The 24,400-nt window shown below is 38.8% G+C and overlaps 1 protein-coding gene and 1 long non-coding RNA gene across 2 annotated transcripts; one reads left to right on the top strand and one right to left on the bottom strand.

Annotated features, from left to right (window-relative positions):
* The first annotated feature begins 67 nt into the window (after positions 1-67).
* LOC122465346 lies at positions 68-22,484 on the top strand. The gene is made up of 4 exons (XR_006290110.1): positions 68-254; positions 575-696; positions 1,944-2,214; positions 21,665-22,484. It is a non-coding gene; the product is annotated as an uncharacterized LOC122465346 (long non-coding RNA).
* On the bottom strand, positions 5,907-24,400 carry CNGA1 (cyclic nucleotide gated channel subunit alpha 1). Its single transcript, XM_007071092.4, has 9 exons — positions 24,284-24,400; positions 22,308-22,424; positions 18,220-18,384; positions 17,476-17,538; positions 17,080-17,106; positions 16,870-16,983; positions 10,322-10,429; positions 9,442-9,548; positions 5,907-7,629 (listed from the first exon to the last, which is right to left on the bottom strand). Exons 1-9 carry the CDS (start codon positions 24,388-24,390, stop codon positions 6,245-6,247), a joined length of 2,193 nt encoding a protein of 730 aa, XP_007071154.2. The 5' UTR covers positions 24,391-24,400; the 3' UTR covers positions 5,907-6,244.

Raw genomic sequence — 24,400 nt, 5'->3', positions numbered from 1 at the left:
TCTACCCGGGCAGCGCCAGCAGCGGGAGATTAGCCCCCGCCCCTTCCGGCCGAAGCTCCGCCCCTTCCGCCGGCTGGAGGCCCCGCCCTGGCCGGGCAGCCGGCTGGCCCGAGCGTGGTCCGACCGCTTCTTTAAGGCTGCCCTCATCGAGGTTAAGCGGGAGGCGGTTCAGCTAGGGAGGAAGGCAGGAGACATGATCGCAGCTCTGGGGCATGGTTACATTACTCATCTTTTATGGTGCTGCACGTAGCGAGGTCAACTGTAATTTAACAGTGTTGTGGTGTTTTTGTTTGTGTTATTTAATAAATAATTGAGTCCAAACTAGGCTGTTCCAATTATATTGATATTTATTGTCCTTCCTTTTTTATTGCTCATTTACCTGCTAGTCTGCAAAATTCAATCAGTCATAATAGGTCTCTTAGTTAGTGCAAATTAGCAGGCACTATTACATCTTTTTAATTACACTTTATAAACTAAACTTCATAAGACCTCTCATAATTAGGATCAAATGCTAGAACTCAGTGTGCATAGTATATAATATTCATTTGTTTTTGTTGTTCTTAACCTACTTTAGGTTATGACTAACAAAGGATCATCTTGTAAAGAGGCCTGACTGGATTCTTGTTTTTAGTTTTCTATAACTAGCAAAATAGATGTATAACCTCTTGGCAAGTAAATAGTAGATGTCTTTGGTTGGTAAGCATGCTTGTATCTTCAGTACTAATGTGTATTTACTTTTCTAATGCTGACTTTTTCTTGAAATTCCCTCATAAAGATATTACAGTAGAACCTCAGAGTTATGAACACCAGAGTTATAAACTGACTGGTCAACCACACACTTCATCTGGAACCAGAAGTACACAATCAGGTAGCAGCAAAGACAAAAATAATAAAGCAAAGATAATACATTACTGTGTTAAATGTAAACTACTAAAAAAAACAGGGAAAGTTTAAAAAAAGGATTTGACAAGGTAAAGAAACTGTTGCTGTGCTTCTTTCATTTACATTAAGATGGTTAAAAGCGGCATTTTTCTTCTGCATAGTACAGTTTCAAAGCTGTGTAAACATTGGAATGAACAACCATAAAGTTTTGTTCAGAGTTACGAACAACCTCCGTTCCCGAGGTGTTCGTAACTCTCAGGTTCTGCTACACATATATGTGTTGTTAATTCTTGTTGAGGGAATAAATGCACCCTTATCTATAAAGTAAGTAAGTTGGGGGAAGAGTGTTGCTATTTGGAGGGTTTTTTTATGTCTGTTTGAAAGGATTGTTAAAATAGGAATGAGCCAAATTTAAATATGAAAATCAGTTATGATTTTTTAATCCTCTTCAGATAGGATTATATTAATGGGAATGAGGAACCTTTAAGTTTGTGCCCACAGCCTCTACACAGGGAAGTTACAGCACAGCACTCTGGTGCTTACTGCTCTTCACACCCTCAGAGCTTGAACTGCGGGGCTGTGTAGACATGCCCCAAGTCTCCATGTAGATAAGCCCTAAGTAAAAGAATGAAAACTGCTTACTGGAGTAATTCAGGACATATGTGAAGAGGACAGAAAAAAAAATCTTAAGTGTCAGGCCAGTAAGTCAGGGTATTCTGAGTTATGGATAGAAAAGAAGGGCCGTACTGAACTGTTACGCTTAAACGGAGTAGATTACAATCTAGAAAGAACATGTTATTTAATAAATAATTAGTCTGTTGTGAGATTAAAAAATCACCCACTATCCATACTCAGCAACTTCACTATAAGAATGTCTCAGAAGATTTTTACTTCACAAAACAGGAATTGAAGAATATGTTTGTAATCGATGGGATTTACTTCAATGACAAGTTCTTAAAAGTTGTTGCAATACTGTAGATATTTATTTCATACACCATAGATTTAATCTATTAAATACACAAGATTTCCTAACCATATTTGTATACATTTGTGACTGACAGTTGCTTCACTCTTAATGGTAAACTCTGGAGTTGAGAATTCTGAAATAAAACACTCCAGTTTTGTGGGGTTCTTTGAAATCCAAACCCACATTTGAATATAGTAGGATCTGTGTCTGTAATGGACCAAACTAGAACCCCAATTGCTACGTCCTGATCCTGCAAATACTGAAGCTTGTTCACAACTTGACTCATCTACGAAGTCCAATTGACTTCAGCAGAACTACTCACGGAAGTAGTGTTATGCATGCACTTAAAATTTTGCAGAATTAAGGTATTTAGGATGTTTTACAAGAGGTACAGTGTCTTTAACATGAAACTTGAAACATTTTTTAAAATGTTGACAGATAAACAATGTGGAAGAATTTTAATGTGACTGGAGTGTACACATAACCCCGACATTTTTATTTCAAAGTACTTCCTTTGTCAGAAGAAAACTTTAAACATAGTTTTATTTTAGCAAATACATGCTTGTTAAAGTTAAAAATATCAATATTTTACATTATAAAACTTCTATCTGTCTGAAATACACCAGTGTATGATTTGGTGTTTCTATTAGAAATACAGCATTTTGTTTTGCATTCAATGATTTTTGGTTCAAGATTTCTATTGTCAAGAAAATTTGTTCATGTAACAACAGTGGCATCTAGTGGCTATTACTGATGTTACAGCCTGATGGGCCAATTAAAACAAGCCAAAAATTGTGGTTATGACAATAGATATCCACTTTTCTTCACTAAAACACATCAACACCATAACAGTGATATCTGGCAGCTACTTCATGTTACTATCACTGAACCACAAGTTTCACTACTGTAGATAACATCTCATACCAGTGATTGGCAACCTTTGGCACGCAGCCCGCCAGGGTATGCCCCCCTGGCAGGCCGGAACGTTTTGTTTATTTGCCATGTCCACAGGTTCGGCTGATCGCAACTCCCACTAGCCGCGGTTTGCCACTCCAGGCCAATGGGGGCTGCGGGAAACAGCAGCCAGCACATCCCTCGGCCCGCACCGCTTGCTGCAGCCCCCATTGGCATAGAGCAGTAAACTGTGATTGGCCGAACCTGAGGACGCAGCAGGTAAACAAACCAGCCTGGCCCGCTAGGGGGGCTTACCCTGACGGGCCGTGGGCCAAAGGTTGCCGATACCTGTCTCATACCCTTCTTCAAATCATGAGTTTTATTACTTAGACTCTTAGAGTAAGCCATTCAAGGCAGGGATAATCTGTTTCTGAAATATTTGTACAGTGCCTAGCAAAACAGGACTTGGTCCTGTAAGTGCTGCAGCAATATAAATAATAAACTACATAATATTCTTTTACTATAAGGTTTTTTTAAGGTTGCCAAGCCAAGCACTAAGAAGTTAAAGTTAAGTTCAGCAAGTTAAAGAAGTATGGGCTGGATGAATGCACTATAAGGTGGGTAGAAAGTTGGCTAGATTGTCGGGCTCAGCGGGTAGTGATCAATGGCTCCATGTCTAGTTGGCAGCCGGTGTCAAGTGGAGTGCCCCAGGGGTCGGTCCTGGGGCCGGTTTTGTTCAATATCTTCATAAATGATCTGGAGGATGGTGTGGATTGCACTCTCAGCAAATTTGCGGATGATACTAAACTGGGAGGAGTGGTAGATACGCTGGAGGGCAGGGATAGGATACAAAGGGACCTAGACAAATTGGAGGATTGGGCCAAAAGAAACCTGATGCGGTTCAATAAGGATAAGTGCAGGGTCCTGCACTTAGGACGGAAGAACCCAATGCACAGCTACAGACTAGGGACCGAATGGCTAGGCAGCAGTTCTGCGGAAAAGGACCTAGGGGTTACAGTGGACGAGAAGCTGGATATGAGTCAGCAGTGTGCCCTTGTTGCCAAGAAGGCCAATGGCATTTTGGGATGTATAAGTAGGGGCATAGCGAGCAGATCGAGGGACGTGATCGTTCCCCTCTATTCGACATTGGTGAGGCCTCATCTGGAGTACTGTGTCCAGTTTTGGGCCCCACACTACAAGAAGGACGTGGATAAATTGGAGAGAGTCCAGCGAAGGGCAACAAAAATGATTAGGGGTCTGGAACACATGACTTATGAGGAGAGGCTGAGGGTACTGGGATTGTTTAGTCTGCAGAAGAGAAGAATGAGGGGGGATTTGATAGCTGCTTTCAACTACCTGAGAGGTGGTTCCAGAGAGGATGGTTCTAGACTATTCTCAGTGGTAGAAGAGGACAGGACAAGGAGTAATGGTCTCAAGTTGCAGTGGGGGAGGTTTAGGCTGGATATTAGGAAAAACTTTTTCACTAAGAGGGTGGTGAAACACTGGAATGCGTTACCTAGGGAGGTGGTAGAATCTCCTTCCTTGGAAGTTTTTAAGGTCAGGCTTGACAAAGCCTTGGCTGGGATGATTTGATTGGGGATTGGTCCTGCTTTGAGCAGGGGGTTGGACTAGATGACCTCCTGAGGTCCCTTCCAACCCTGATATTCTATGATTCTAAGTTAGGAAATGCCAAAATTAAGGTTGGTGAGGTAATATCTTTTATTGGACCAACTTCTGTTGGTGGAAGGGACAAGCTTTCAGGCTTCATAGAACTGCTTTTTAGGTCTGCAAAAAGTAACCAGAGTGTCTCAGCTAAGTACATGGTGGGACAGCATGTTAAACATAAAGGGTTAAATACATTGCAAGAAACCACTTAAAATGAAGTGGGCAAGTAACACCTCTGCATTCATAGGACCAAACAAGGGTTAGTGGGTTACAATTATTGTAATGAGCTAGGAAATCATGGTGTCTTTGTTGAGACTATGATTTTTAGTGTCCAGCAAAGTTATGAATTTAAGTTCCCCAACTTGTCTTTTGAAGGAGTTGTGCAGGTTTCCTTTGAGGACAAGGAGTAATAGATCAGAGATGAAGTGATCGCTTTGTGAAAAGTGTTTGCCCATGGGTGATATGTTGTCTTTGTCTTTTATCATTTTTCTATGAGTTTATTTGAGAGTGTAGTAATTGTCAGATTTCACCCACAAACTTGTTTTTGGGGCTTTTGATACACTGGATGAGGTCCACCACAGGTTGTGATAGGCATGTATAGGACCCAGGGATCTTGAAAGGTGTGTTGTGGGAGGTATTGATCATCGTAGCTGTGGAAATATGTCTTCAGGTTTTACATCTATTGTACATCTACTGGCAGGGTGTGGTGCCACTTTGAGTTGGTGTGTCCTGGTCTGTGGGGAGCTTGCTTCTGGCAATGAGGTTGGTGAGGTTAGGGGCTTGTTTAAAGGCCATATTACATTTATAGTATAACCTCAGTTATGAACACTAGAGTTACAAACTGACCAGTCAACCACACACCTCCTTTGGAACCAGAAATACATAATCAGGCAGCAGCAGAGACCCCCCCCCCCCATAAAAAAGCAAGTACAGTACTGTGTTAAACATAAACTACTAAAAAATAAAGGGAAAGCAGAATTTTTCTTCTGCATAATAAAGTTTCAAAGCTGTATTGAGTCAATGTTCAGTTGTAAACTTTGGAATGAACAACCATAATGTTTTGTTCAGAGTTGGGAACATTTCAGAATTATGAACCACCTCCATTCCCAAGGTGTTCGTAACTCTGAGGTTCTACTGTATACCTATGCAGACTTCAGATAACCAATAAAAATTTTACCAAATGTTTCCTTATTTACATAGTGAATGAGAAGGAAATTATAAAAAATTATAATATGGAGTACAACTTTGCATGGCTATCAACATATTATAGTATGTAGATTAAATGCACTTGTTTTTACAACAATGTTACATAAAGGATAATATAAATAACCCATTAGCAAACATTTTATATTACTGATATTTATTATTTATTTTGCTTTAGGGCCTAACAAATATACCAGCTATTTTCAAAATACAGAGGAAATACAAATACACAGTCCTTGTCCTGAAGGGCCTACAATTGTTAAAGACAAAATGATTGATAGGTTTTTATTGTCACATTTTCACTGAGATTAAATATCAAAACACTAAATTTATGTACGCACTTCATAAATATAACTGCAAGCCCAGGACCGAGTAGCATTTTGTAGGATGAAAACAATGATATTTATGCTCCTTTCTTATTCCTGATTCTTCATCTTATTTTTTTCTTGACGTTTACTGTGTATGTATATTGCCTAATATGAAATAAGTGATGTTTCATGACTAAGTAGTAGCTTATAATAAAGGGCCACATCCTCAAGGATCAGAGTTGAGGGCACTCGGTAGCTTGCAAGATTTATCCTTAACTGCTAGTGGCAGTCCCCAGTGTTTTATTCTAGTGTTGACACTTCAGATTTATTTATCTAATTCTTCTAAATCTGAGAATTCAAACTGCATAGTTGATTTCAGTATTTTCTCAACCTCTGTCAGTCGTTTTTTCAGTTTCTGCTGTGTGGCATCATACTCAGCCAAAAGCCTGGCAAGCTTGGTTTGTAAGTTGTCCACTGCTCCTTCCATTTGAATGACCTTTTCTTCAATGTTTTTAGGGTCGCTTCCTGTATTTGCAACATCTATATCCAGTAACCCGTCCTTCAGCAAGATTTCCTTACCTTTCTCTTCCAGCAGGGCCTTTGCATCTGGGTATTCTATTAAAGCCTCCACGAGGTCATCTTTAGATAGACAAAATAAGTCTGAGTATCCAATGCTTCTAATGTTGGCTGTTCTTCGATTGCCAGCTTTGCTGCCTTTAATATTAAGTATGCTAATCTCCCCAAAGTAGCTGCCATCACTTAAGACCACAAATTGTGTAATTCCATCATCAGCTACTACAGCAAGTTTACCTTCTTTGATAATGTACATCTCTCGTCCAATGTCCCCCTTTCGGCAGATGTAATCTCCTGGACTGTAGACTTGAGGCTGCAGTTTCAAGACTAATTCAACTAACAAGCCAGCTTCACAGTCTGCAAAAATTCGAACTTTCTTTAATGTGTCCAGATGAACACTGATTGCAATCTCTGCTCTTAATTTATCTGGTAGATATTTTAAAACTTCCCTTTCATCCACTGCCTTTTTATTTGTCCACAAGTAGTCGAACCACTTAATAACTCTTTTTTCTATTTCTTTATTCACATTTCGAAAGTGCATATACTGCTTGATAGCATCAATCCTTCCTTGAAACTCTGCTCTGGCTGCATTCATATTGGAGATCATAGAACCAATGTTACCAACAATAGTAGCAAAAATCAACACCCCAACCAAGAAGTCAACAACCACAAAGAAGTACTCAGAATCCTGTACAGGAGGAGGTGTTTCCCCAATAGTGGTCAAGGTCAGCGTCGACCAGTAGAGGCTATATACATATTTTCTCGCCAGACGGGCAAATTCAGGATCAGAGGTGTTTGGATAGACCCATGTGTCTGCCCCAAATCCAATGGCTTTGGAGATAGAATAGTACACACATGCATTCCAGTGAATAATAATCACTATGTACATGACAAGAGTAGAGATCCTGAAGATATTTGGATAGTTTGTCCTTGTTTCTGTTCGCTGGAAGAACTCAAACATACGAGATACTTTAAGTATTCTGTTTATTCTTAATTCTGGATAGGTCAGACCTAATTTAAAGTACAGTAGATCAGTTGGTATGACTGACAGTAGATCTAGTTTAAATTGTAAAGTTCCTGTATATCTCTGTTTAAGTTTAAGTTCGTCTTTCACCAACAAACCTTGCTCCAAATAACCTAAAATAAAATATAAAATCTTTAAAATTCTTTGACTTTGACTTTTTTGTTGCTTTATCATCTATTGCATTCTGTTGTATGTGAATTTCAAATTAATCTTTAAAATGATTTTGGCTATAGAGTTTCTGGCTGTACATAATTTTCCAACTTTTTATTAAGGTGCATAGTTTTAACAGCTATATATTTTAACTGGATTTGAACTTTAAGGCCCTATGTTGAATTTTTGTAGCTAAGCAATTGGGGCCAAATCTTGGACCTAGCTGACTTGATTAAGCAGAGCCATCTGTACTGCCTGGCCTGGCTGGGCTCTGTGGAGTCTTATGGAAATCCTGAAGGGAGGAACCATCCCCCATGGTGGAAGTGTCACACTTACAGCCTCCCAAGTTCACTCTCTTCCTGCTACAGTTTGTGCTGCCCTAGCACCTAGTAACCTCCATGGCCCTTGTGTGGGAGAGAGAGAGTTAGAGTGAGGGCAGCGCTCATGCGCTCATTCCATTCCTTGTTCACCCACCCCACCCACAAACAACTCTCCTTCTTGGGTAAGATTTGTAAAAATGGATACATAAATAAAATGAAGCTAACTGGAGCTGCTGTGTGGTCATCACTCTCGAAAATCAGGCTACTGATTTAGGTGCTTAAATATAGAATTAGGAACCTAATTTTATTAACACATTTTTGAAAATCTTGATCCTAACTCATGCAGACAGCAAGTGGATTCTCTGCCTTGTCCTGTACTAGATGGGTCTCAAGTTCAGCCAGCAAAGATTGCAGGTGGCTTAAATGGTGGCAAGAGATTTATATATTCCTTACTACTGCATAAAGGTGGTGCAGGGTTTTATCCACATGATATATCCTGGTTTGCAGTTCATAAGGTAGGTTCATTACACCTGGGGTAAGGAGGTATAATTTTATTTTTCCTCCACCAATATGACCCCTTGCACACCAGGGATTCATCACAAAAGAGGGCAAATGGTTCCTCTTCCCTTGGGGTTTTCTTCTATTCTTTTAGAAAATGTTTACAACTTGGATTATAAAGATATTTTAAAATCTTTAACAAAGGGAAAAAAAGATAAAACTTCTAGCTTTAGTTTGATTAGGAAGTATATATAGTTTGAGTATAGTTTCAGTGATTGGGGCTTTCTAGGAGTTTTGTCAGTGGAGAATACAAATCAGCACATCCCTGCCATATGTATAATGTTGTTCTCTATTTAGCAATTTCACCTACCACGTCACATTTCCTGCCAAAGCCCTGTTTTGAGCATAAGCAGCTGGACACTGCCCTCCTTTTTCAGGTAAATTCCAATTGAATTTCAATGGTGGTTGTGCCTAAAAAGGGATTGCTGGATTGGTCCCTGCTTTATGGAATATTTAAATTAGGACACTAAAGTAGATTACAGATAAATTTATGTCTGATTTATAAAACATGATGAAGTACATCACAGGATATAAACAAGTGTGTGTGCTGGTGAAATATTTGAAGTGTAACTCTAAAACTGCAGAAATTATGTTTGCAATGGAAGGACTTCAGTTCCTTTCTGCTAGAAATCAGGATGACCTTGTATGTCAAGATATATTTCAGTGTGAAGTCCTTCTGGCCTCCTTTATTGAGGGAACATTGCCAGCAAGATACTTCTTTACTTCATCATTTCATAGACATAAAGTGTAACTGGAGAGTCAATTTAACTGGTCCATTCTAGGAGAGAGCCAATTCTTCTTTAATTGTTGTATTTGGCCCCTAAATCGTATACTGATGGGCACCTTAAAGTGCATAACACAGATAAATGTAGATAACTAAACAGTGAGTACATCTACCTGTTCTTGTCCGTACAAACATATCAGCAATATAGATTATATCTGATATATAATCAAAAATGAACCACATTCCTAAATGGTCATTCTGAAGTTCGTCAAAACAGGCTCTGGATAGGAAAAGAAAAAAAGCACACAATTTAAATAGTCCTATGAGACCAGTAATTAATACAGTAAATTTGCCATATATTCAGAGGCCCTACCATTTTTTTAATGTGTCTTTAAAGAATCTCTGTTATGCTTGATCAAACTTTGGAAAATGTAATATTTTTATCAAAATTTTTATAACATAAAAACAAGTATTTTAAAGCTTTGTGGAAAAACCTGTTTTCAGATCTGCTTTCAGAAAATGTTTACAACTCAGATTATAAGGATCTTTTAAAGTATTTAACTGAGAAAAATTAATTTGAGTAACTGTAGATGGAGCTGATAGCTATGCCAATGGTTAAGATTGCCTAACACTTTCCTTTATAAGATCCTGTTTTAGGTTGCTTTTAACTTTTCCAAACCTCCATTAACGTATACGCATTTCACTATCAGGGAGCATAAGACTGATAAAATATTGAAGCTTCAGACAGAAAAATATAATGAAATTAAGTTAATGAAAGTCCTTTATTGAACTGGACAAAAGACATGATGGAAAGAACTTTAGAGATTGTAAATAAATGTGTGTGATCTCTGCTATTGAAACTAAAAGACTGTAGACTGTATTCAATACCAGACTGAAAGGATAAAAGCAGTAAAAGTACTAGGTCAATAGATTATTTGTATCCATTTGATCTGATAAAAACAAGGCTTTCCTTGTGGCAACCAGATGTGAGGATTTCATTACTTTAATGGGGAAAGAGAGAGGATAGGGAAAATGCACACTGTTATACATCACCTTGCAATGATCATGGTCCAGTTGTACATGACGGGTAATGCAATGCAAAACAGCCAGTAGTAATACAAGTTTCCTGATGGATCAATAACAAAAAGATCTTTCTTCTCCCTGAGCAGTAAGCAGAAAGGAAAGGGAATATTAGTGAGAAACTTATAAAAATGGAAATGGGTTTTAGGAACCACAAAAGATGTTCTATGGTTACTAACATATGCTGGTCATTTAGTTTAGTAGGCAGTTCATTTGTGCAAGAACACCCTTACATGAAAATTAGCCTCCTTTCTTGAATGCCTGGATAAGGAACTAGTTGGTGAAGATGATTTGGATTCTAGAACCTAGGACACAAGGGAAATTAAATTGGCAGGCCTCAACACAAAGTAATACTGACACATGTAGTTTCACCCTTTTTCAAAATAACCTGTTTCCCACTAAGTTAATTTTCTTCTTTGTAGGATAAATGACTCAAAGCATCTATGCCTCATTTTTTCAGAAGGAAAATGGTTATGTGGCCATTAGTATTTGAATGTGTTGAACAGATCATGCCTTCAGTATTAGGGGAGTGACTGGTTGTGAAAGATGAAACACTGCAAAGCATTACAAAAGAAACTGTCCACACTACCTACCGGATTGGCGGGTAGTGATCGATCCCCGATTGCTCTGCCGTCGACTCCTGTACTCCACTGCGGCAAGAGGCAGATGGAGGGGGGAGGTGGAGATGACGGGGGAGCGGCGACAGTCGACCCCTGCGCCATGAGGACATGAGGTAAGTCGACCTAAGGTACGTCGACTTCAGCTACGCTATTCTCGTAGCTGAAGTTGCATATCTTAGGTCGATCCCACTCCCTAGTGTAGACCTTAGGGCACTTCATTGCTTTACATTCCTCCTGGCCCCCCAAATTCTATTTATTTACAAAGTAAAATGCCTAAACATACTAAGAGAAAAAAAAGACTCTTTACGTTGTAGGTGCTATTAACTCGCCTTTGGATCAATATGAGTGGATGAGGCTGCTTTATTGTGGCCCAAGTACATCCTTGCAGTGAGTTTTCACAAGGATGATGATGAAGTTTTATATGAAGTTCTGCATAGTTCCATCTTATCACCCCTCTTATTCAATATTTGTGTGGCATTACTGAGAGGGTTAACAAGGAGACAAGGACTGCATCATTTCTAGTATGGTGATGACATGCAGCTTTGTCACCATTTCATGTGACCAATTAAAATGCTCAATGAGTTTAATATGTGTGTGAAATTGGGGCATGGATGACAGCTAGATAGTTGACATTCATCCCAGTCAAGACTGAGGTGGTGATACTTTTGGGGAGAAGCAACAAGAATATGTGGCAAGAATACCTCTCCTTTTAATGGAGGGCACCTCTTCTACCTGTTGGTTAGGTTTCCAATCGTCTGGCAGGATTTCCAACTGCTACTAGAAAATCAGGTAGCAGCAAGAGTCAAATCACATTTTTATCATTTCTGTATAGTCAGGAGAATGTGCATGTTCCTTTTGGAAGCAGTCATTGTGACTGTCATTCCTGTCTTTATCATCTCAAGACTGAATTACTGCACTGCACTCAATATCAGCTGAAGCTTGTGGAGAATACAGCAGCCTGTTTGATCAGTGGAGGATCTCACTGGGATCGTAATCATTCGACAAGTGCTCCAATCTCTGCACTGGCTGCCTGTAGAGCTTCAGGTGAAGTTTAAGGAATTGGTTTTGACCAGTGAACATTTATGTCTCAGGAGCTACCTACATGAGAGACCACTTCTCTCCTTATGCTAAAATACCATAGCAGAGAACAGCAGAAGTGCCAGAGCTGAAGCCTGGTGTTATATATTGGGCTGCTGATGGGTCATTCTCTTTGAGGGACCCACAGCTTAGGAATTCACTCCCCACGTTGCTTCAGGAAAGCCTGAATCTGATGAGCTTCAGAGCATACTGTAAAGCTCCTCTCTACTTCCCAGGTATTTGAAAAGAGAGTAATTGCTGGACCGGAGGGGAAGGGGGTTTGAGTTCTTAAGTTGCGTAGTTTGCTGGTGCTCGGTCATACTGAATTGTACTGCTTCACTTCAGTTCTCTTGAGATAGTTTGATGCCTTTTAGGTGTATAGGTAGGTGCCCTTTTCAGCATTTATATAAATCTAATTAATAGATAAATGTAGAACAATAAAGAGTCAGAGTGGCATTAGTAGCCACTTCCATAATAAGTGTAACTGGACACTGCACCAGTTGCAGTTCCTGGAGGCATTTTGCCTGTGGAAAACACAAACAGATAAAAATACTGTTTGAGGGCACCGCCACAGTGCACCATAGAGCAGCATTTAGTGCACCCTTTAATGGTGCAGTTTGTACTTCTCCCACCACTCACCCTGGTTGTCCAGCAACTGGTGGAAAAGGAGCAAGGGTATAGCCATACTCCATCATGCCTCCTTTGGAATGTCTGATAGCTCTCTTACTTTCCCTCAGGAGCACAAGCATCACAATTTTGGCTGCCCCCTGCACAGATGAGCAAGTGGAGGTGCTCTCTTCCCCCTTTACACACTCACACAACAGCAGCCAGAAATTGGCCCAATTATTCTTTACACGACATGCAGAGAAATTTCAGTACATTCATTATATACAATACAATAGTAAAAACACATGCAAAGGTAAATGATAACACTAAGTGGTAAAACATACACAAACACAAACAAAGACAGTTTTGCAAACCTATAAGAATGGTGGATAGGTTTGTATTTTCTGTAATACTCGGCCTACCACCTTGACCTTTATTTCTGCCTTTCGTGAACAGCACATACCCTTTAATACCTGTACTCCAGTCATGACCATTATTCCACCATATTTCTGTTATCCCTATAATATCTGGTTTCACTTCCTGCACCAGTTGTTCTAGTTTTTCCATTTTGTTACCCAGGCTCCTTGCATTGGTTCACAGACATCTTAGTTGTTTCTGCTTAGCTTCACCCAGATTCCTCAACTGAGTAGGTACAGTCATTCTACTACCGGTATCGCCTGCCTGACAATTAGCATCATTGGTATTGGCACTGTCTTTCCTCTTAATATCCTACCCACTGGTGTTCCTTTCTCCATCCCTGTAGTCTCTCTTTTTTGATTTTCCTCTTGGTCAATATTAGCCTTTGAACGCTGTTTCAAAACTTCTGATGGTTTGTCCAATTTCAAGTCTAAACTCATTGTTGGCCAGTTTATATCATTTGTTCTTTTGCCAGCACTAGCCCTTAACTGAAATAGCTCCTCTCCCTTCCTGGCCTTTATCCATCTGATGTATTTATAAAAAGCAACCATATCTCCCCTCAGCCTTTGTTTTGTTAGGCTAAACAAACCAAGCCCCTTAAGTCTTCTCTCATAAGGGAGGTTCTCCATCCCTCTGATCTTCCAAGTAGCCCTTCTCTGCACCTGTTCCAATTTGAATTAATCTTTCTTAAACATGGGAGACCAAAACTGTACACAGTATTCCAGTTGATGTCTCATCAGTCCCATGTATAATGGTAATAACACTTTCCTATCTTTCCTGGAAATATCTTGACTGATGCATCCTCAGATAGCATTAGCATTTTTCACAGCCACATCAAATTCGTTGCTAATAGTCATCCTCTGATCAACTAGTACTCCCAGGTCTTCCAACTGATAGCAAAAATTCTTCTTGTTCTTCCCTAAGTGCATGACCTTACACTTTGCACTTTTAAACTTCATCCCATTTCTAATATTCCAGTTTTCAAGGTCATCCAAATCTTCTTGTATGATGTTCCAGTCCTCCTCCTATATTGGCAGTACCCTCCTACTTTGTCTCATCTGCAATTTTTATTAGCACATTCCCACTTTTTGTGCCAGGGCTATTAATGAAAATGTTAAATAAGATTGGACCCAAGACTGATCCTTGAGGAATTCCACTGGAAACCTCCTTCCCGCGTGACATTTCATCTTTTAGCATAACCTGTTGCAATCTTCCCTTTAACTAGTTCCTTACAACCCTTCTGATTCTTATATTAATCCCCATCTTCTCCAATTTAACTAATTTCTCCTGTGGAACTGTATCAAATGCTTAACTGAAATCCTGGTATATTAGATCTACTTCATGTGTCTCCGTGTACGAATATCTATTCACTGTTGAGTTTAGTAACAGTGAAGTTATCAAGATTCTGAAAATACAGTACTGGGATATTTAGACTTTTAAACTAAAACAGGTTACCAAAATCTATATACTATATATTCAAATTTCATTTGATTTGAAATTACACCTTGCTGTTAAGTGGAACAGTAACACTCTGTCTTGCAGAAGGAGTGGTAATAGCTATGAAAATGGCCTGACTTAAGTGGATGGAAGAATTTAAATACATAAAGGGCTTGGTCAATACATAAGGGATTCTACACATGGAGTTTTGCTGATTAATTTCATGTATGGACATTCTTATTCTGGAATAAGAGTGCCTTGTCTCTGTTTAGCTCAACCCCTAAAAAGAAACAAGACACACTTAGACACTCCAGTTCTAGAATAAGGTTATGTCTACGCTGGCACTTCTGTCAGTCAGGGACATGGGCAGCAGGTGAAGCTTCCCCTTGTGGAGGCTAGCACCCTGTCCTATATCTTTTGGCCAAGGCCACACCCCCTCTCACTTCTCAGGGTGGAGCTCCTCCCTCATGGCCAGGGACCGCAACGGCAGAGCTCCAAGCCCCTCCCACATCTCATTCCTTTTCCCTGCCACCCTGTCCCTGTTCCACTCTCAGTCCCTCCCGCATTCCACTCCCACTCTGTCTCTTCCCCCTGAGGCCCTGCCCCCAGCTCACTCCTTTCCAGACACACCCCGCTGCAGCCCCAAGACTGGAAAAGCTCTGTGGCCCTAGCAGGGAGTCAGATCTCCTCCAGTCCTGGGGCTGTGGTGGGAGGAGATTTTTCTGGGGGCCTCAAATTGGCTGGGGCCCCTGGGCATGGGTTCTATAGGCCCATGCAGTAATCTGTCACTGCTCCCCACTTCCCACCCCGGCGGCGCAAGGTTTGGGGAGATATTGCCTACCCCAGCCTCCATTATGTGCTGCCCATGGTCAGGTGTGTGAAAAAAACACCCCCTAAGTGACATAAATTTCACCAACAGAAGCACCAATGTGGACAGCGCTATGTCGGTGGGAGACACTCTCCCACCAACATAGCTACCGCCACTTGTTGGGGGTAGTTTAATTATGCTGATAGGAGAGCTCTCTCCCCTCGACATAGAGCAGGCTACACGGGAGACCTTAGAGTGGAAAAAACACAGCCCTGACCAACAAAAGTTTTACTAAGGAAAAGTGCCAGTGTGGACAGCGCTATGTTGGCAGAAGATTCTCTCCCAATGACAAAGCTACTGCCCTCCATTGGGGGTATTCTATTTTGTTGGCAGGAGAGCTCTCTCCCGTCGACAAGGAGCGACTATAACGGTGCGGCTGTACCAGCACAACTGTGCCGCTATAAGGTGCGCAGTGTAGACATAGCCTGCGCCTTGTTCCTGTTTAGGATTTAAGCTTAACAGAGACAAGGCACTCTTATTCTGGAATAAGAGTATCCACACATGGAATTAATCAGGAACAACTTCATGAACAGACAAGACCTAACAGTGGTCAGCATATTCACTTATCTAGGGCTAACATACACAACATGCTTGCAGTATACCTGTCAAGGTTCCTTCCCCTCTCTGAACTCTAGGTACAGATGTGGGGACCTGCATGAAAACCTCCTAAGCTTACTTTTACCAGCTTAGGTTAAAACTTCCCCAAGGTACAAACTATTTTACCTTTTGCCCTTGGACTTTTGCTGCCACCACCAAACGTCTAACCGGTATTATTTTATTAGGAAAGAATCCGTTTGGAAACGTCTTTCCCCCCAAAATCCTCCCAAACGTTACCCCCCCTTTCCTGGGGAAGGTTTGATAAAAATCCTCACCAATTTGCATAGGTGACCACAGACCCAAACCCTTGGATCTTAAGAACAATGAAAAAGCATTCAGTTTCTTAAAAGAAGAATTTTAATAGAAGAAAAAATAAAAAGAATCACTTCTGTAAAATTAGGATGGGAAATACCTTACAGGGTAATTAGATTCAAAACATAGAGAATCCCTCTAGGCAAAACCTTAAGTTACAAAAAGACACAAAAATAGGAATATCCATTCCATTCAGCACAGCTTATTTTCTCAGCCATTTCAACAAAACAGAATCTAACGCATATCTAGCTAGATTACTTACTAAGTTGTAAGACTCCATTCCTGTTCTGTCCTCGGCAAAAGCATCACACAGACAGAGAGAGAGAGGCTTTGTTTTTCCCTCCCCCCAGTTTTTGAAAGTATCTTGTCTCCTCATTGGTCATTTTGGTCAGGTGCCAGTGAGGTTATCCTAGCTTCTTAACCCTTCACAGGTGAAAGGGTTTTTCCTTGGGCCAGGAGGGATTTTAAAGGTGTTTACCCTTCCCTTTATATTATGACAATACCCATGATTGGATTCAGTTGTGCAGGCAAGGCAATTTTACTAGAAGAACATAACACTATTCTGAAACCAAATGAAGAACACTTACTCCTCTTTCTTGTCTTTCTTCTTATGCTTATCTTTATTTCTGTGTTTTTCCTTTTTTTCCTTGTTCTTTTGCATTTCTGTGTCCTTTTTCTTTTCCTTTTTACCATCAGACTTGCTGAAAAAATGGATTAAAATGTTATGGTTTTACAGAAAAACTAGAATGATAGCTTGTAAAGAAACTATCTTCTAAAATGTAATATTATTGTCTTACCCCTTCTTTTCTTTTTTCTGTTTCTCTCTAAAAAAGAAACAATATCTCTGTGATTGGCTCTTGGGATGCATATAACTATTATTTCCACTATTTTTCCTGTTAAAATCAGCTGAGTTCTATAAGTCTAACATTATGCTTAAGATTTTGGCCTTTGAATAAAACCTTTGTTTATAGTTTTCAACTATTTCCATTTTTACATGATTAAATAGGACACTAAGAACTTTTGTGTTTGAAAAACATTTGCTGTGCATATAGTTCAGATGTACATGTAATTTCTTATTGGATTACTTGTATGATGCTGCAATAATTTGCAAGGAAAGAACTAGGTATATTGCTTTTTTTCTTACTATTCTCTACAATATATATAACTTTATAGTGAAACTGTAGAGTACTTACTCATCTTTATTACTGTTGTTGTTGATATTGTACTGTGCAATGGGACTAGGTAGGTAATGTTCCCTAAGAAACAGCAAAATAAAATAGTTATATCTGCTGCATGACACTAAATAGGCTAGTACTTGTAAACCAGTCCTTTAATGTAAGATTTACAGCTGCATAAGTTAGTTAAGATTGCCTAACTGGTTTGATAAGTTTAGAATGAAAATATTCACCAGTAAGTACAGAGATGAAGAAAACCACTGAAATGTTGATTATGTCTCTGTTTTCCTTTCTTGGAGTTTCAACACTTCTGAAAAGAAAAGGGGTGAAATCTTGGTGCCATTGAAGCCATGAGGAATTTTGCCATTGACTTCAGTGGAATCAGGATTTTACCATTGATGTTTGCCCTGTTAAATGCCTGATCACATGGATTTTGGTTTTAAACTGCAGGTGTCTTCATAGCCTCATAGGGTATTTCATGTTTAGACATTCAAACTGAACCATATTTTTATGACTGAGCAAACTGAATGCTCAGGTAGGGAATCTGGTTGTGTTATCAAGGTGCCTGCGTTTTAAATCTAGGCTGTGAACATTAATGTTGCCCCTAATCAAAATAGATTTTACTGAAATTAGATAAAATAAAATTGTTTTGTGGCATAAAGTGAGATACAAAAACAAGCAGATAAAAATCCACATAAACAGGACCATATGGACACAGTCAAAGATTTGACATATACCCCATACAAGGAGCACAAAACTCACATGATTTCTTCTGCTATCTCACCACAGAGATTCTGATTATTAAAATTATTGCTCCATCTTAGCTGTGGACCTTCAATTTTTTCCAAGAAAGAGTCTGAGGTTTGGCAGCCTTCATCGGAAACCCTCTTCTTCCAGTCTTTTAAAGTAACCAAAAAGTTGGATATTCTAAAAATAGATAGAAATATTAGTTAATATTTTTAAAAAGCTTAATTTCTTTGTGGAGGAAAAAAAAAACCTTTGTAGGAAACCCAAATGTCACAATGCGTTTGCACATATGTAACTTTCACTGTAGATTTCATTCACCATGCAGAGTGAGGATGGATGGCTTTGTACAAATCAGACAGATCCAGAAGAGGAAGAGCTGCCAGACTGTGGAAGTGGGGAGTCACAATACCTCCATCCTTCCTTGCGCCTATGGGACAGGGAAAAAATCACTGAATTCAGGGGGATAGCAAGAGATGAGCTAATAAGATTGCCCACACACATACACAGAAGAGAAAGTCACCAGCTGCAGGGGTGGGAACTGAAGAACCCACACAAACTCCTTCACTTAGCTTTTAAGTAAAAGAGAATTTCATAACTTCCTCCCAGAAGCCAGGTTGATGGATGACACAGCTCCCAGTAGGTGGAATCCTCTCCCACCTGCCTCATTTACCAGTAGGAGGGGAAAGAGAGCCACAACACCTCATTCCATCAGCAGGAGAGATTGTAGAGCCTTTTGCCTTACCAGCACCTAGGGGAGCAGAGTGTAGATCAGTGTATTCTGTGGGTGGCACACTGGACTTACATCCTAAAACAAGGCCCCCATTGGAGAACTTCAAAGAACGAACACGTCGGGAATGGAGGTTGTTTGTAACTCTGAACAAAATGTCACAGTTGTTCTTTCAAAAGTTTACAACTGAACATTGACTTAATACAGCTTTGAAACTTTACTATGCAGAAGAAAAATACTGTTTTTCCTTTATTTTTTTAAGTAGGTTATGTTTAAGACAGTATTATACTGTATTTGCCTTTTTTCGGGCTGGGGTGGGAGGTGTCTCTGCTACTGCATGCTTGTGTACTTCCAGTTCCAAATGAGGTATGGTTGACTGGTCAGTTCGTAACTCTGGTGTTCATAACGCTGAGATTCTACTGTATCTCCAATGTGTTAGCCCTGAATTCTGAGGCAAGGTGTAAATTTTGTGACTGTATGAAATACATGGTTAAACATTCTAATTGTTATTGAACTAAGTATAATGGTGTTGATGCTGTTATTTTAATTTTTAATTCAGTGAACACTTTGACATGCCATAGTAGTCAGAATTTCCCGTGCCATAATAGTATAATTTTATTCTTCCATGCACCAAAGATACCAAGGACCCTGGCACATAATATAGATCAAGTGTTGAATATCATAGGACCCTTGCACTCAATATTACTAGCTTGAAGACTATCAGAGCAACGTTTCTCTCCAGTAATTTTTCCATGTTGTGTTAAATGTTATGGCAACTAAAACAGAAAAGTTGAAAATAAATCTGTCAGTAGTATATCAACTTAAGTTTAATTTTCTCCTTATATGAACAAATATTTTAAATTGATACTGTCTAGTTTAGATATCACAGTGACAGGATAGGCTTAGAGAAAACTAAATAGAGAGATCTGAGTATAGTTTCATTATTTCAGTTTTTAAATACTTTTCTTACAGGCTGAATACAAATCAATTAAAAAAACCTGATTTCTAAAAAATGTATTTTAATACATTTTAATTTTTCAAATTAAACCTACTTAAAATTAAATTTGAAATTATCTCATCCTCTATTATGGCCTAAATTTACTAAAATCTGTTAAAGTTGTTAAAATTATATTTTAAAAAATCAAACAGTACATGTTTGCTGCCAAAATTTTAAAGAAAGTCAAACCACTGAACTGATGAAAGTCATTGGTTAAGCACCTGAAACCAAAGTTTGTTGAAGTGCTAAACCAGCTTTTGACTGCAATAGCCTCTTCTGCAAGTGCAAGGAGAATATTTTCTTCATTTCAGTTTATTCCACTAGTTCAGTTTAATGACTAGTTGAATCAAAATTGAGAAATAGATTAGGAGTTGAAAGAGCAGGAAAGCTTCTTTTTCTCTTCCAATCTATGATGTGTGAGAGGATGAGATATACTAGTTCTAAAATTGTGGAGGATGTGATGACCAGAAACAATTAATTCAGTTCACGAACAGCAGATAATACTTCCTTTGTTTAATAAATCAGTTAGTTTTAAACGCAAAATATGTTTTGATAAACTTTTATTATGTATCCAACATATTTAAGGTAAAAAGAAAAGGAGTACTTGTGGCACCTTAGAGACTAACACATTTATTAGAGCATAAGCTTTCATCATGAAACCCATATTTAAGGTAGTTTCAGTTAGCTATCAAACCATTTTAAAATGCTGGTTTGTAAATTTTTAATTGAATTATCATTTCCATCCAAATTCAGCTTGATACAAATCACAAGTAAAAAAAAGTTAATCATCTAGTAAATAAGAAATGTTATTCATTATTTCTAACATAGTAAAAAATGTAAAAATTAAGAAGCTATATGTATATATGTATGTTATGCTATATAATTGCTTACATTAATTTGTTTAGATATAATGTATCCTCCTGGTTAGCAAAAAGAAGTATCAAATTTAGTGTAAAACCTATATTTAGTTGCAAATCAACATGTTTTAATAGTTACCAACCTTTCTTTAAGAAAATAACTAAAAAGTTTAAATTCAAAACAACTTGACAACTGATTTAAATCAAGGTTTTCTTCTTGCTGATTAAAATCTGTGATTTAACTCACTTTGATTTAAGTCACTCCACACTGTTTTATTATATTGCATTGTTTGTAATTCTCACTTAAAAGCCTGAAAATAAGATTACCTGTCCTATGAATTTTGCCCTTTTACAGTTGGAATACGTATTTTTCTTGAGTATTTTCAGTGGGAAAAAATTGTGGGTTTTGTTCCTTATTTGTGTATCAGCATCACTGATGATAATAACAGTGATGTCAGCTCAACACAGCAATCAGATAGATTGCTTGTTTTTTTAATTGCCTTTGGTTAACTAGTGCTCCCTTTGTTGATTGGCTGATTCTGCAGTAAACAAAATATTTAAAAATCACAAGCCAAAATCCTCCCTGAAGCAACTGTCCTTATTAGAGAGAAGAAGGATGGTCTTGTGATTAAGATACTGCACTATTATTATTTATGTTACTGTTCGTATTGCAGCAGCACCTAGGTGCCCCAATCATAGTGCAGGACCACAGTGTGCTAAGTGCTGTACAGTCCCTGCCCCAAATCTTGGGACAAAAGAAATCAGAGTTCAATTTCCAGTGCGATCATGAACTGACTTTGTGACCTTGAGTGAGTCACTTAATCTCTCTGTGTCTCAGTTTCCCAACTTTCTCCCAAACTTTGTCTGTCTTGTCTTTAGATTGTATACTCTTTTGGGGGCAGAGATGTGGGATATGTTGACCAGAGAGTAGAAGAGCTATTAGAGATGGGACAAAGACCACAAGGAAGACCCCGAAAAAGGTGGTTTGAGATGCTGAAGGAAGATATGAAGAAGGTTGGTGTCAGCTTGGAAGACACACTTGACAAAAATATTTGGAAACACAGAACAAGAGCTGCCAACCCCAAATGATGGGAAAAGACAAAGGTGAAGAGACTCTTTGGGCAGGGACTGTTTCTTACTAATGATGTGTATGTACGGTGCCTAACGCGATGGGGCCCTGACCTGGGTTGGGGCTTCTAGGTGCTAGTACAATAATTACTGGTATAATTAATTATCTGAAACAAATTTGGCACCATGCCATAGACTTCATATAACTAGTGATTATTGCTGAGAGTTTCTCGGTTGCTTTGATTTCAGGGCATTTCCTTCCAAAAATAATGTATATATGTCAAGTTTTAATCGTAAACTCAAGAATGTCCCCTTAAAATCGATGTTTTAAACATGAGAAAGATTACCAAAATATCACCACTAAACTTGTGTAAATAAATGGATCCATGGAGAGGTAAACACATAAATATGTAGGTACCCTGTGCTAAACATGGATTCCTGGGATGTACCTCACCTCTGTAGCACTCCTTTCACTGCCTGTGAGTTGTTTGTGGAAGAATAACCGGGGCAGCTGTCCCCATGCTCCTGTGTTTGTAATATGGATGAACTATCATACACTTCAGCCAGAGACCTATAATTAAACAGTATGTACAATGAAGAAATTATCTACTGTACTACAGCAACAATTCATAAATAGAAAAGGAGTACTTGTGGCACCTTAGAGACTAACCAATTTATTTGAGCATAAGCTTTCGTGAGCTACAGCTGCTCAAATAAATTGGTTAGTCTCTAAGGTGCCACAAGTACTCCTTTTCTTTTTGCGAATACAGACTAACACAGCTGTTACTCTGAAACAATTCATACATAGTGGTTCCCAGGCATGATTTACGTATGTGTTTTATCTCTAAACCTTAAAGTTGCATTAACATTATTTTTTGGTATGGACTTTTGTTATTTGTTAAGCATTGAGAGTGTGCTGGGAACTCTACAAAACACAGAAGAACTTTCCGTACCTGTCCCCACATAGTCCCTGATCCTGCAGAAATGTACAAACCTAAGGCCCCAACCTTGGAAAGTCAGTGGGACTACCCACATGTGTAAAGTTAAGCGCACGCAAAATCTTTGCAGGGTTAAGGATTAAGGAAAATGTACCCCTGTATCAGTGTACATTACTTGGTTACAGGATGTTCCCATGCAATCCATGATGCATTCTTTAGTGAACTAGAAAGTGGATTTCATAACAGAGGGAATAGCAGTTTTACCAAATTAAGTTAACATGTCTGTTGAATGCCCTGTTGAATGTCTGTTGAATGCTACAGCCTGTAAATGGCAGCTCTGAGCACACATTTCTGGCTTTAGCACACTTTTCATTTAACTTTAAAATTCACCTGTTTTGTGAGCCAATTTTTTAAACCAGCCTCCAAAATTGCAGATACACCAGACGTGCATTGTACATGCAAATTGTCTAGTTAGATATTCCTCAAGCAAAACTTGCAAGTACAATTTTGTGCTGAACACCTGTAACTCCCATTGAAATCAATAGGACTTTCTGCAGGTGCTCATCAGGCCACTTTTATTTGTCTAAACTTAGATGCCTGGACTTTAGGCACCCAGGTTTGAAAAATGTGGCCACAGTGACCAGTCTGTAAACAAACCATTAGGCTACAATTTGACTTCAGTGGGAGCTCTGGGTGTTCAGCACCTCGGAATATCAGAATACTTTTTATTTAGAAACCAAAACATGGATTGAGACGTCTAAATTTGGACAGACAAATATGAAAGTATTAGCCCCTGAGCAGTCAGAACTTGTTATTCACTTTTTTTTGCTATATGATCAATCATCTGAGTCACACGATATTATTTCAGTTCCCTGCTTTGATGAACTAAGCTTTAGAAACTTGAAAGAATCCCCTTTTCTGTGTGTAAAATTTGTCTACAAACATTTGTAACTGTATAGTGGTTTTCTGCAAAAAAGTTTTTCAGAATGGTTTTCCCAATGTTTAATGCTCACAAATATTTATTCAGAATAGTATTCATCTTGCTTAGCTTTTAGTGGACTTTCTTGGTAATAAAAAGTGGCTCAGTTGAACGTCTACAAATAATCCAGTAAAAAGGGTTGTGAATGCCAGCGAAGTGGGATTTACTCACAACTATATTTTTTACAGAATTGTCCCAATGCAAGGCATGAGCCACTTTGCAGGATGGTGAAACACTCAAATAGTCATTACCAAGTTATTTTTTGACTAGCTGAACTCATTTTTAAGGAAGCCAAATAATTTGACTAACAAATATAGTCACATCTTACCTTATCCTAATTAATTACAATGGGCAATGTATCACAGGTAGGTTAAAAGCTAAACTTCTTATGAATGGAAGAGAAAAGACACTAAGACAGGGATAGACATCTGTCTCCTGTCACTCTCATGCAAACTAATAAAAATTAAAAAATCCCGAGAGCAGAATTTGACCTACTTAGTATACTTGACTTACCTCCTGTTTCTATTCTCTATCCTTCCTACGCCCGCATCAGCATTCTGTACTGCCAGTCTGGGAACATTTATATAGGAGCGATGGGTGTTAATCACACCAACCTTCATGGTCAGATTG

The sequence above is a fragment of the Chelonia mydas genome, chromosome 4 (assembly GCF_015237465.2).
Source record: "Chelonia mydas isolate rCheMyd1 chromosome 4, rCheMyd1.pri.v2, whole genome shotgun sequence".
In the NCBI taxonomy this organism is placed as follows: Eukaryota; Metazoa; Chordata; order Testudines; family Cheloniidae; genus Chelonia; species Chelonia mydas.
This window is presented reverse-complemented; position numbering and strand designations above follow the sequence as displayed.

Coding starts and splice junctions, on each gene's coding strand:
- CNGA1 (XM_007071092.4), bottom strand. CDS start 24,390: ATGAAGGTTGGTGTGATTAACACCCATCGCTCCTATATAAATGTTCCC. Junction 17,107..17,475: donor AACAACAGTAATAAAGATGA/GTAAGTACTCTA, acceptor TTTCTTTTTTAG/AGAGAAACAGAAAAAAGAAA. Junction 7,630..9,441: donor GTTTGTACGGACAAGAACAG/GTAGATGTACTC, acceptor ATTTTATTTTAG/GTTATTTGGAGCAAGGTTTG.